This window comes from Pteropus alecto, unplaced genomic scaffold (assembly GCF_000325575.1).
Source record: "Pteropus alecto unplaced genomic scaffold, ASM32557v1 scaffold24, whole genome shotgun sequence".
Taxonomy (NCBI): Eukaryota; Metazoa; Chordata; class Mammalia; order Chiroptera; family Pteropodidae; genus Pteropus; species Pteropus alecto.
Window position 1 is genome coordinate 23,269,353 of NW_006439192.1, and position 14,727 is coordinate 23,284,079.

Genomic DNA, 14,727 nt, shown 5'->3' on the forward strand with positions numbered 1-14,727 from the left:
CAAATATTAGTCAAACTCTAAAAATATGGGAAAAATACATTTTCAGGATACAACCAAGAACCAGATATATTAAATTGTCATATTTGAGCCCCTAAAGAAAACTGAAATGAAGTATATTGATGAAAAAATGTGGACATTGTATTGTAGTAGAATTCCAACATGCCCAGATGTTCACCTTGCCCAGTAGCTCCCCCTTCTGGTTCTTGTTTTATCTTTAGTCTACAGAGTGTATACAGGTTGGTATGACACCATCACCTGGCCAGCTAGCTATTCAGGCACATTCAGACTGGTCTGCAGACACTTACGTATGCCAAAGTGAAAACTCACACAGTGATGATGGTTCAAATTTTTCTTAAAAAAGAATTTTCTAACAATGACTTGGTTCCGTATATTAACCAAAAATTTTCCTGTCTTCTCATAGGAGAGATTATTTCGTTTAATATTTTCTATGAATTTTTTACCATCTGTACTTCAATAATAGCAGAAGACAAAAAAGGTAAATGGGTACTGAGGGAGGGTGGGCACTGTGGATTACAGAGTAAAAGAAAAATCTTCTAAATGAATGCAATTAGAACTTGTAAAATCCAGGCTTACTAGCAAATTCTGTGGTATGTTGCATATAGTTTTATGGATCTTAGTACATTTTTAAAAGTGTATTGGAAACTATCCCTATTTTAAGACTACCATAATGCCTATTAACGTTTAATTCAAGGATATCAAAGAACTTGGAAGAAATGTTTCAGGACTATGAACATTCATACCATTTCTCATATTCTATTTATACTCATCTCCATGATTTGATATAAGTACTTACAGCAGTGCTTCATTATCTTCATATACATAATGATCCCAGACTCTCCTTGAAGCTCAGGACAGATCTTCTCCCATGATTTCCCAGCCAAGGAACCCTTTGTAGACCAGCCTCACTTTCTCATCTTTTTCCTGGAGGATCCCCAGATTACAAGGCACAGGATGATTTACCTTCTCTCTTATTTTTGACCTATACCATGGGTATAAAGTCTGCCTGTACTTAACCCTTGAGGCGTCCAGCTGTAGGTGGCAGTGCCTCAAGGGAAGCTTGTTGGCACGTCATGTTAGATGAGGCTAAAATAGCTATGCCTGGATAAGACTGTGTCATAGTGGACCAAAGAATGATTACTGATCCTTTTCCCTTGTTCTAATCTTACCTGGAACTTTGTGCTCTCAGGGTTTATGGGGGGATCTGGCTGATGTGATAGGGATGGCAGTTTGATCTTGAGACCTTCTGGTATCAGGATGCTGCTTAATTCTTATTGTTGGATTGAACAGTTGTTAATGTCAGTTAACCAAAATTAAGTGTCCAACTTTGATTTAAGATTAATGATGCTATCATAACTGCTACTACAGGTCTCTTTTGCTTACTTTCAATTAGGTCATCTAATACATGGGCGAAACATGGATTTTGGAATATTTCTTGGGTAAGTTAAGAAAATGGTGTGTTTCAGTCCTTAAGAAAAATAGTTGTATTGCATTGATGAAAAGTAAGTCACAAGTATTGCTCAAAGTGTGACCAGAAGGGAAGAGACTGGATTCCTTAGTTTTGAGACAAGATGGGCACACTTTTAGTTATTTGAGAGTTTGTAGAGTTACACCTAGTGAACAGGAATCTGGAGCATGCTTGAAGGCCCCAAAACTAGGCACGTCTAGTTTATTGTTTAAAAGAAAGGATAGCATCCTATTTTATATCTTCTTGACGCTTCTGAAAAAAATTGTAATGGTGTTTAAAATTAGAGACCTAAATTTGAATCTGGAGTTTGCTATTTATAGACTGTTATATTGGGAGAAATACTTATCTTCTCTGAGCCTTAGTTCTGTCATATGAAAAAGTGAGGGTAAAACCACCAATTTTGCAAAGTTTTTGTTAGGGAGAATTAGGGTACTAATTCGGGAGTAGGGTACTCATTAGGGATTAGGTAGATAAAGTACCTAGCATAATGCATGGCCATTATCATCATATTCATCATTATCATCATTGTTCTTAAATGTCACTGAAATTTGTCTTTCGTAGGTGGAATATAAATAATAATTCCTGGGTTGTAACTGAGGAACTAAAACCTTTAACAGTGAATTTGGACTTCCAAAGAAACAATAAAACTGTCTTCAAGGCTTCAAGCTTTGCTGGCTATGTGGGCGCGTTAACAGGATTCAAACCAGTAAGGAATCTACTGTTACATAATTTTACAGGTAGCTCTGTCCTGTTTTTACTGTGAAGGGTGGAATCTAAAGATTGAGGACCAAAGAATATGAAGCCCCAGTTCATCCCTTTGTACTTTTCGTCACCTTCATAGCTATGAGCTCTCATAGTAGAGAGGAGTAGAAAGGAAATAAAGGTTTCTCAGCTCATTCTGGGGAAAAGCATGTGACTGGATGTTGAGGGCTGGGAATATACATCTGAATCTGGTCCCGGGTCAGGCAAGTCAGGCACTAATTCTCTGCACTTCAGTTTCCTTGTCAGAAAGTGTGGCCAGTAACATCCCACCTATTTATCCCATACACTAGATGTAAAAATGCTTTGAACTTGTAAAAAAGCCCTGTTAGTAGGTGATAGTGTCATGGTTTTGATTTATCATCGTATGCCCCATTCCCAAATCTGGGCTTTGATATTCCGTATAAAATACAGTGAGAGGGCCTTAAACAGAGTGGTCTACATTTCTGACTTCACTGCTTTGTCTTTTTCTCAGGGACTATTTAGTCTTACACTAAATGAACGTTTCAGTACCAATGGTGGTTATATGGGTGAGTAGAGGATTCTTAAATAAAATAGGAATTTCATAGATATTTTAAGAGGAAAGCTAGACTCTGCCTTCTGGTTAATAGTCTCACCTTTTCCAGGTCCTGTGACACTGTGCTTGATCTCTTCCAGGTGTCCTAGAATGGATTTTGGGAAAGAAAGATGCCATGTGGATAGGGTTTATCACTAGATCAGTTTTGGAAAATAGCACAAGGTAACTGGGTTGCTTTATCAAATTTAATATTTTAAATTATTGATATAATTGATATATAACATTAGTTTAAGGTGTACAAAAATGTTTTGATATTTGTATATATTGCAATACAATACAGTATTATTAACCGTAGTCACTATGCTATACATTACGTCCCCAGGACTTACTTATTTTAGAACTGAACATTTATCTTTTGACCTCCTTTACCCATTTTCACCTTCCTACATCCCCCTGCCTCTGGCAACCACCATTCTGTTCTCTATGAGTTTTTTCTTTGTTTGTTTTTTTTTTTCCTATGAAAGTGAGATCATATGGTATTTGTCTTTCTCTGATTTATTTCACTTTGCATAACGCCCTCAAGGTCCATCCACATTGTTGGAAATAGCAAAATTTCCTTCTTTGTTATGACAATATATTCCATTGTGTACACACACACCACATTTTCTTTATCCATTCATCCACCGATGGACACTGAAGTTGTTTCCATGTTTTGGCTATTGTAAATAATGATACAGTGAACATAGGGTGCATATATCATTGTGAGGTAGTGTTTTCATTTTCAGAATCTAAATGCCCAGAAGTGGAATTGCTGGATCATATGGTAGATCTATTTTTAGTTTTTCAAGGAACCACGATACTGTTTTCCATAGTGACTGCACCAATATATATTCCTACTCACAGTGCACAAGGGTTTCCTTTTCTCCCCAGTCTTACTATCACTTGTTATCTTTTGTCTTTTTGATAATAGCCATTCTAACAAGTGTAAGGTGGTATCTCGTAATTTTGATTTGTGTTTCCTTGATTAGTGAGGTTAAGCACCTTTTCATGTACTTGTTAACCATCTGTATGTCTTCTTTTGAAAAATGTTAGAACTACTGCCCATATTTTTAAATGGATTTTTTTGCTGTTGAATTGTATGAGTTCTTTATATATTTTGCATAGTATCCCCTTGTCAGATATACAATTTGCAAATGTATTCTCCCATTTAGTAGGTTTTCTTTTTATTTTGTTGGTAGTTTTCTTTCCCATGCAGAAACTTTTTATTTTGATGTCGTTTATTTTCGTTTTTGTTGCCTTTTGGTGTCAAATCCAAAAAATTATAGCCAAGACCAATGGCTAGGGGCTTACCACCTATGTTTTCTTCTAGGCATTTTATGGTTTCAGATCTTATGTTCAGGTCTTTAATCCATTTTGAGTTGATTTTTGTGTCTGGTGTAAGATACTGGTCCACTTTCATCCTTTTGCATGTGGCTCTCCAGTTTCCCAACGTTTATTGACGAGACTGTCCTTTCCTTATTGTGTATTGTTGGCTCCTTTGTCATAAATTAATTGACGATATTTGCATGGGTTTATTTCTGGGCTCTCTATTCCGTTCCACTGATTTATGTGTCTGTTTTTATGCCGGTACTATACTGTTTTGATTACTATGGCTTTGTAGTATAGTTTGAAATTAGGAGGCGTGATGCTTCCAGGTTTGTTCTTCTTTCTCAAGATTGCATTTGCTATTCAGGGTTCTGTTTCTGTTTGTTTGTTTGTTTTCATTCCATATAAATTTTAGGATTGTTTTATTTTACTTCTGTGAAAAATGCCATTAGAATTTTGACAGGTATCGCATCGAATCTGTAGATTGCTTTGGGTAGTATGAACATTTTAACAATATTAATTTCCCAATCAATGAGCATGTCTCTCCATTTATTTGAGTCTTCCATTTCTTTCATCAGTGCCTTACAGTTTTCAGTGTACAGGTCTTTCTCTTCCTGGGTTAAATTTATTCCTTGGTGTTTTATTCTTTATGTTGCAATTGTAAATGGGATTGTTTTCTTAATTTCTCTTTCTGATAGTTCATTATTAGTGCATAGCAACTGATTTTCGTATATTGATTTTGTATCCTGCAACTTTACTGAATTTGTTTACTCTGACAGTTTTGTGGTAAAATCTTTAGGGTTTTCTATATATAATATCATGTCATCTGCAAATAGCAACAGTTTTACTTCTTACTTTCTGATTTGGATACCTTTTATTTCTTTTTCTTGCCTAATTGCTCTGGCTGGTACTGCCAGTACTATACTGAGTAAAAAAGAGAGTGAGCATCTTTGTCTTGTTCCTAATCTTAGAGGAAAAGCATTCAGCTTTTCATCTTTGAGTATATTAGGTGTGGGCTTGTCATATATGGCCTTTATTATGTTGAGGTACATTACCTCTATACCCACTTAAGAGAGTTTTATTATAAATGGATGTTGAATTTTGTCAGTGCTTTTTCTGCATCTATCGAGATTATCATACAATTTTTATCCTTCATTTTGTTAATGTGGTGTATCACATTGATTGATTTGTAGTTGTTGAACCATCCCTGCATCCTTGGAATAAACCCCACTTGATCATGGTGTATGTTCTTTTCAGTGTGTTATAGTTTATTTTAAATTATTCATATTAAAATATAAAAATATTTTCTTGCACGTCTTCCATTGAAGAACTATTTCAGAATTTCTTAGGTGAACCTCATGGAATTCTAACATTTGTGTGTGTGTGTCTGTGTCTGTGTTTAAAGCAAGGAAATAAATTGATGTTTAAAAAGTGCTAGAGATACTGCCACTATGAAGGGCACCTGTGAGTTTTTCTTGATGTCAAAAAAAATCACCCATACACAAAATAAAAATTAAACAATAAAATTTACCTGCACAGTGTAAATATATATATGCTTTACTGTTAAAGTGTACAGATGAAACTATTGGAAATCATTAACCAATGTCACCATAAAAAATTAATTAAAGAGAAAAAAAAGAAAACAAGTAATAGAAAATTTAAAAATCAATCAGTTGATCAATCCTAATACCTTTTAACCTAGAAGTTATATTTTGTGCTGGCGCAGAAATCTTATAATAGCAAAACTGCCTTTATCTGCACTATATCAAAATGACCTAGGATAAATGAGCATCAACCCTATTTTTCAATACTTTCCAGGTTTACTGTCCCTTACCTCCTATATGTGGTGATTAATACTGTCTCCCTTGTTCTCCTTTTGGGTGAAAGGCATAGACAGTAAGGGAAGAAGGTGATCTCTTGAGACTGTTCTGTTTGTCCTTCAGACCAGAGGGAGCATCTCACATCTCAGTGTTTTACCGCATACGAGTCAGGAATTGCTCCTTCCTGATCCACTGTTTATCACTTCTTTTTAAAAAACATGTCCCTCAGATATTTGTTTTTGCTTGGTTTCTACAGGCAAAATATTTGTATTCCAAGTCAACTAAAAATGTTTCCTTTTTAAAAAATGTTTCTGTGTAGTTATGAAGAAGCCAAGAATATATTGACCAAAACGAAGATATTGGCTCCAGCATACTTTATCCTGGGAGGCAACAAGTCTGGGGAGGGCTGTGTGATTACACGAGGCAGAAAAAAATCTTTGGATGTATATGAGTAAGTACATTTGTTAAACAAAATAAGTAGAAACTAAAGCATAGACTGACACATTTACAGGTTTAGGGCATGAAGCCTGAGAGGAGTCTCTCTTTTTGTATCTAGACTTGACTCCAAGGAGGGTAGATGGTATGTGGTGGAAACTAATTATGACCGTTGGAAAAATCCCTTCTTCCTTGATGATCGCAGAACAGCTGCAAAGATGTGTTTAAACCAGACAACCCAAGAGGTAAAATTCACAATGCCATATATAGAAAGAAATGGTGACCATTAAAGATTAGTTCTGGCATCTTCCTTTGGCCTTTATAAACCTCCTATTATTCGGTATCTCTGGACAATCCCCACTGAGTTTTTGTTCTTTTTAATTTAAAGAACAGAATTTTGCTGTACTTCCCTTTCTAATCTAATGCTGGATAACACTCAGTGAAGTTGAATGAGAAACAGGCAAGACTTAAAGAGGGGAGGAAGAAGAGAGAAAAAGTGATTCATTTGAACCATTACTTCTGTTTCTAACAGTGACCCCAAGGGAAATTCATTTAGGGGGTTGGAGGGAGGTTGGTTGAAGAATGTACTGGTTTCTAATGACCCATTTGTGTGGATAAGGCTACTGACATCTGTCTTTAACCTACTGAACAAAACTATTTTTGTGTTTTAGAATATCTCATTACCAACCATATATGATATCCTGTCCACCAAACCTGTCCTCAACAAGGTATTTTAAAAATATATACACGTGTGTGTGTGTGTGTGTGTGTGTGTGTTCGTGTGCGTGCGGCTGTCTTTTTTGCTAAACATCTTGTTTGTTATTGGCATATGTACTTCCCTGATAGGCTGAGTAGGATATTTGAGGAATTTTAAAAGGTGTTGATAAGTTACAAGTCACATTCAGCTTAAGACTTATTTATTTAAATGTTTTTGTGTGGCTAAAATAGTAACTGTTGGGATGTGACAAACTGATCACTGTGGCTTGATGTCCAGTTTGGTCAGCTTAGTGTTTCTAGTTTTACTTACATGGCCTTGAATTGAGAGTAGTATTTTAGTTTTGACTTCTATCAGAAATCTTATTCTGTACACTACAACTAACATCTAAAACTTGACAAAACAAAGTCTGAAGTCCATTTTAAGTCAGAGCTTTGTGTCTTGGTGGATTAGGGTTTCTCTTAAACTTCATTACATCCTTTTATCTTTTCCCCACGCTATAGCTAAAGAATTCAACAAGTTTCCTAATCATTCAATTTGCTCGTAGTCCCCCCTTGTGTATTCTGGGTATATTCACCCTGATTTTCCCATTTGTTCCTTCTATTCTTTGGTTCTTTTTCCTAACCTTCCCTAAAATCAGCGTGCCTCCATTACTTCTGCCAGAACAAACTCCTTCTGCACATTACTGTTTGGATCAGAACCTGGCTCCTGCAAGAAGCCTTCCTTAAGCCCACTGACCCTGCCATACTTCTCGTTTGCCCGCACCATCTTCGTGGGAGCTCACAGTGGTTATTTACGTTCTGTGGGCTTCCATGAGTGTGGGAGCCTTGCAACCTGTGTGCCTGCCTAGTGTCCCTCACTGTACATGCTTTATAGATAAGGATAGCCAAAGCTAAACTGTTCATACTCCACAGTATACTGTTAGGCTTTGCATGACTGCAGATTATACATTGAAGAGGGCTAAGTCTTAAAGCATTGGAGAAGCAGTGTACTGCTCAGGAATAAAACCTTGTAAAGAACTGAAGATTCTCTCCCAAGCCTATTTATATTCATGACCTAGAATGTCAGTTGTTTTTATTATCACTGACTTATTATTTGTATCTTTATGTTATATATTTATTTTTACATCTTCTGCATAATACTATATGTTATTTAATATTAAGTATCTTCATAAAGCAGTTCCACAAGTAAAGAAATGCTAATATTGAAAACATTCTTAAAGTAAAAATAACTTTTCTTTCAGCTGACTGTATTCACAACTATGATGGACGTTACCAAAGGTCAATTTGAAACTTACCTGCGGGATTGCCCAGACCCTTGTATAGGTTGGTGAACACACACCTGGCCTACAGAATGCGCTCTCTGACATGAAGCAGGCCGCTCACGTGTGGCCAACCAGGGCAGCCATCTGATCTCTGTCCAAAGACTAAGACCCAGGCAGGGCAGGTTCTCTTTAAGGCATGAGCTTGTTCTTCTTGGTATGTTTACAATTCTTAGGCTATTTTTTGCCATAACAGTTGATTTTATTTATCGATAATTTACATGAAGTACAGCAATCATTTAGAATTTGCCGAGTTTCATTTCACTTTTGACATTTGGGGGTGGGGATGGGCAATTAAACTATTGTGGGACCCACTTCCATGGAATGAATAAAGCAAGATTCTCTGTGGGCACTGAATCCAGTATGTCCACGTAATAGTAACAGTAAATAGTCCACATTATTTTCACTTTTATCTACATATTTGTATTTTTTTCTGTATAGCGGTCTTTTTCTCTTGGTCTGCTACTAAAATCAATATACTACTGTCTTTGCTGTTTTTGACAGCAGTGTAATTTCACTAACTGATTAGAGGGAGATGAGACAGACATTCAACTGTGTATTTCCCTTAATGCTCAATGCCCGCACCTTTGACTCTGATTAGTACTTTTTGGGGTTCGTGAAGTAATCAGTATGCAAAGCAGTCTTTTATACACAGAATTGAAGTGTTTCCTTTTTCGTAATTACCCTACCTCCCAGCAACCCCAGGAAGTTAACGTCAAAAACTGAGTCCCAGGTTCTGTGAATGAATAGTAAACAGGTCAAAGAATTGTAGAAAATTGGAAGTGTACCCGTGATTTTAAAATCTCCTAAGTATCATTTATTTAATAAATAGGTTTTGAGTTTTCCTTCTGATCAAAATGTATTTTTTAAAAATGTTTTTCAGAAGTGTATTTATGAAAAGGGCTAATCAATCAAACTTGTTAACCTTTCACATGTTCACAGTCAACTGAAATGCATGTCAATTGTGTACAACTGTATCCACTTCATTTAATGTCATTTGTATTCATGACATTCAATAAAGTCATTGGAAGCAGAGTCAGCAGTCTTGTATACTGATTGTCTACCTGAGTGTTAGTTTGAGGGTGGGGGTTATTATGGAGAAATCAAAGCTATTTGAATGTAATATCTAAATTAAATTACAAGAGTTATATGTAAGAGGGTTATTCAACTTATGACTAAATGGTCACAATGTTACATGACTAATCCTTAGCACCTCTTAACCCACTGTTATCAGTGCAGTGTGCAGGTGTTCAAAGGCAGCTTTTCCTCCCGTTTATTTATTTTTTCTTTTTTCGCTTCTTCATAACTATAGTGATACCAGTATTATCTTATGCAAGAATTACAAGAGAGTTTGTGTTAAAATAGGATTTGATTAATTTAAAAAACTTCACTGTGGATTTTGTCCCTTTTATAAAAACGAAGTGAGGTAAACCTGTATTATTTTTCTAAAGTAGCCTTTGCTATGCATAGTAAAGAGGTGAGATGCTAATTTGTTTCAGACTGATTCCTCAGGACATCAAAGCATTTGGAGGAAAGAACTGGAATTAAAACGTGAGGTAGGACTGTTAGTGATAAAAAGCAGGTTATAATATAGGATATACTGTAAGCCTAATTATATAATACTTTATACATGTACTTATGCATATACATCTAGGATACAGAAAGATATTGAGGAGGATGTTTACTAACAATTCCCCTTGGATAGTGATATTAATTGCTATTTTAATTTGGAGTGGACATTAATGAGACTATATTTTTAGAAATACTGCATAAAATGTCAGGTTGGATCCAAACCATGGGCTATATAATTTTCCTCACCTAGTTTTAAGGACTCTGAGTCAACCTACATTCCTTCACACATGTAGCTCTAATAATAGCTAACTACCAAAGAACTTACTATATATCAGGACTTACGATGCATGCTTCACATATATCCTCTTATTTCATCTTCTCAACAAACTGTAGTTATACTTGTAATCCAACTTTCTCAAAGTCGAACTGACAGATGGTGTTTGCACCAGGTCTGCTTTTTGGGGTGGGTGGGGATTAGTATTCCCTAGTGTGTCTTTTTCCATCCTTTTAGTTTTTACCTTACAGTATTTTTACATGGTAGATGTGTCTTAAAAGTGCACCTAGCAGTATTTTAAAAATATAAAATCCAACAACCTATGCTTTTCTGCTAGAGCACTTAGTCTATTTTACGTTTACCATAATTATTGATTTGTTGGCATCTATTTCTTCAATCTTAGATCTGTTTCTACTACCTTCTAATTTGCCTTTTTGGAATTATCATTTTTTTAGACATTTTTTAAATTTTTTTTCCTCCAAGAGTTTAGAAAACACACTATTTCTGTATAGCGGTTATCCTATAAACTGCACCAAGACTATTTACCTTATCAAAGCTTAAAATTAATACCTGGATATTATTCCATTCGAATACAAAAGGACTTAAAATACTTTAATTCAATTTACTTATCTCCTAACTTATATTCTATTTGTATTTTGTTTTATCTGAACCCAAAAAGACATGAGTATTGTTTCACATGGTGACTACTGTTTGGACATAAACACATATTTACTATATTCCTACTCACCACTTTCCTTTCCACCTGGGATAATTTTCCTTCTGATAAATGAAAATTTTATTTAGCTATAGTGCCTATTGACAAAAACAACTTTCAGACTCTGGAAACGTCTTTACTTTGAAGGAAATTTTTGCTGACACATGGTTCTAGATTAAACTTATTCTCACTGATATCATTGCTGAGAAGCTGTCAGTCTAATTATTATTCATTTGAAGCCATTATCTTTTCATTCTGCTTTTAGGGTCTTTGTTTTTTCTTTGTAGTTCTGAGGTTTCTGGATATTAATTTTTTAATATTTTTCTTATTTAGAATATTGGATTTGTTGATCTGTGGATGGTTTATTTTTCATTATTCTGGATATTCTCAGCCATTCTCTCTTCAAATGTTTCTCTTTTCCTTCTGAAACTCCAATTAGATGCTTGTCAAACCTCCTCGTTCCATTTTCTAAGTCATTCATCTATCTTCATACTTTCCATATCTGTATCTTTAATTCTCTATTTCTTTAAGTCTGTCTTCCAGTTAAGTAACTCTGATTTTGCTGTGGCAAATCTGCTGTTTAAGCCTTTCACAGTTTCTAATTTCAATTTTGTTTTTTTATATATTGAATATTTGGCTGTTTTACAAATCTAGGTTTTTAAAAAGATTATTGGTCTTTATTCATATTTTAAATCTTTTTCTTTTACCTTATTAAAAATATATTCTGGGCTTGAAAATTGAGATGTCTGAAACCTTTGCAGGTCTGATTCTACTGTTTCTGCTAGTTCACGTTTGTGATGCCTGTTTCCTTGTATGTTTGTTTTTTATTTGTGACAGCAAGCATATTCCTATGTAAACTTATCTATGGAAATCCTTTGAAGGCTGGGTTGAAAGTGGGTTCCTCCAAAGAGGATTTGATTTACTTCTGCCAGGGCTTGAGAGCACTACCAATGTAAATTGAATTCTTGCTGAGGGTTTTATAGATCCTAGATAGTGTATTCAGGACCAGGTTGTGGTTCTGACTTCTCAAGGAAGATCCTCACACCAACAAAAGATCGAGATAGGCAGTTTTACTTGCAGTATTCCAGTTGCATGTTACTTTTCCCTGTTACTCTTATATTGAGAATATAACTCTTGGTGAGATTGATTTTACTCAGGAAATGGTGCTGGAAGTTTTTTTTTTACACTTTGATTACTGGGCTGTATGTCCTGACTGCTAAACCCCTTGTGGCCATGAAAACTGAAGAAAAATTTCACTAGGTTTGGTGAGTGACATTAAGTTAAAAAGCCAATTTCAGGGCTTCCCTTATTTTTCTTATCCCTTAGTTTTTGCTTCTGAGTGTTCCTTAATTTCTGATCAGATCTCTGCATTAAAAGAAATGTTTCTATGTAGTCTAATGTAAGTGTAATTATAGATCCATAAGGAAAAGAGAGGAAAATATTTGAAGAAATATGGCCACAAATTTTCCAACTAGAAACCACAGCTCAATGAACTCTAAGCATAATAAACCTGCAAGAACATATATGCGCAAATATGCTCACACACACCACAGAGGCATATCATAATCAAATTGCTGAAAATCAGAGATAAATAGCAAACCTTAAAAGCAGCCAGAAAAAAGATACATTATACAGAGAAGAAAACGACAGCAGACTTCTCACCAAAAAAACCATGTAGGACAGAAGACAAGAAATGACATTTTTAGTGTGCTCAAAGGAGAAAAAAAACCTGTCAAACTAAATTTCTATATCGAGCCAAAAGATGACCTAAATGGAAAGCCATACAGTATTCATGCATTAGAAAACAGTACTGTTTATATTTCCATTTCCTCCAAATTGATGTTTGTTCAATGTAATTCCAATAAAAGCCCGTTTTTGTTTGTGAAAACTAAGATGGTTTTAAAATTAGAAATGCAAAATTATGGACATAGAGTAGCCAAAAATTTGAGAAAAACAAACTTAGAGAACTTACACTACCTAATTTCAAGACTTCTTATAAAGCTACAGTAGTAAGTCAGATACTGATATAAGACTAGACAAAAATCAGTGGAACAAAATGCAGATTCCATACATAGATACACACATACATGGCTTATTCATTTCCACAAAGGTGACCTGATAATTTAATAGAGGATAGTCTTTTCAACAAGTGATTCTGGCTAGATTTCTGTATGGGAAGAAAATAAATTTTGATCCTTAGACTCCACAACATACCAAAAAAAAAAAAAAAAACCCTCAAAATTAATGATAGACCTAAATGTAAATGCTATAAAACTATAAAAACCTCTGAAAGAAAACAGGAAGAAAAAAAAAACCTCAATGACCTTGGCATAGGCAGATTCTTAGGATATAAAATACTAAGCATAAAAAAAGACATAACATCTTTGAAACAAATGAAAACGCAAAGCACAGATCAGGAAAAAATATTTGCAATAACTATGTATGACAAAGATCATCCCGAATATAAAAAGAAGTCTTACTAAATTGTTTATCTTTAGGATATATTTCTAGAAATTGAATTAGTCAAAGAATATGAACTATCGTGAAAAACCTTGGTACACATTGCCGAACTACAGTTGGTACCAATTTTCATGCATCTTTTTTAGTAGAAAATGGAAGTGCTGGTGGGGAGTGGAATGGAAGGGGGCTCTTTTCAGAAACCCTTATTCTTAAATTTGAGCAAAAAGTCTTTTTGAAAAGCTTTTCCATTAGTTTAAAATCTATTGTAGCTCATATCACTGAATTCAGTGCATTTTAAATTCTGTTTATTTTTATCACATTAATCAATGAATATGACTTACCTATTAACTGACTTGAAAAGGAATAGCTAGGTATTTATCTGCATTATATATATACTTAGTTGAAACTTTTCTGAAATACACTACAGGAATATTCCATTGTAATAATAAGCACTGACAGTTACTTGTACAATTGATTATTCATTGACTTCCATTTTTAATTCTCTTTGTAAATCTTCTTTTGAAAGATGTAGTTAACATTTGATAAAATGTACATCCTAAAAACATCCTCGGATTCGGGACAATTCTCTCATTTTGCAGATAGAAAAATGAGGAATAGAGGGGGTTAAACAGCATCAGCATGTTTGTGCATCATGTTTCCAAATGTCATAGTAATACTCTCTCTTTGCTTCATTATACCATCCAAATACTGTCTGTGAAAGAATTTTCAGCTAAAGCACAAAAGTGCTCTACTGTATTAAAATGACTGCTAGTACTTATAAGAAAAAAACTGAACTATACAATGTTATATAAGCTGAGTTTCTGAATCCTGACAATCCCTTAAAAGGTAAAGGAGTTTTTTTACATGAAAATCTAAGAATGACCACTTACACTACCAGAAAGTTTCAAAAATCACTTAAATTAAGAAATAGAAATTTCTTTGGTTAGAAAACATTACATCCTGAAATATGCCTTACTTTTCTAGCTAGTACCAGAAATTATACTCGAATACAATCGAATTCAATGATGGGACCACAAAAAAGGGTTATTAGTAATCTATTGAATACCTGTATAATCAAAATTTGATAATTGGCGGAATATAAAGATCAGAAGGAGAAAAAGGGCAATCGTGATAGAATCCAAGGTAAAGTTGAAAATTATGTAATTCAAAAAGCTATTTGAAATATTTTTATAGCTTAAACCCCATTATTCTATCTATGTCTTAAACATTTTGGGGGGATGTGGAGATAGTAAGAGTGAGGGAATGGAAAGAGGAGAAAATATAAAAT

General features: G+C 34.6%; 1 protein-coding gene across 1 annotated transcript in view; it reads left to right on the top strand.

The window, feature by feature from the left end:
• ASAH1 (N-acylsphingosine amidohydrolase 1) overlaps positions 1-9,457 on the top strand; it is a 30,008-nt gene extending 20,551 nt beyond the window's left edge. Inside the window, exons 6-14 of the mRNA XM_006916410.3 lie at positions 422-496; positions 1,412-1,457; positions 2,048-2,192; positions 2,721-2,775; positions 2,903-2,984; positions 6,267-6,398; positions 6,504-6,627; positions 7,054-7,110; positions 8,341-9,457. Coding sequence (XP_006916472.1) covers positions 422-496; positions 1,412-1,457; positions 2,048-2,192; positions 2,721-2,775; positions 2,903-2,984; positions 6,267-6,398; positions 6,504-6,627; positions 7,054-7,110; positions 8,341-8,430 — 806 coding nt within the window. The 3' untranslated portion in view covers positions 8,431-9,457. The remainder of the gene's footprint in view (positions 1-421; positions 497-1,411; positions 1,458-2,047; positions 2,193-2,720; positions 2,776-2,902; positions 2,985-6,266; positions 6,399-6,503; positions 6,628-7,053; positions 7,111-8,340) is intronic.
• Positions 9,458-14,727: the final 5,270 nt, after the last annotated feature.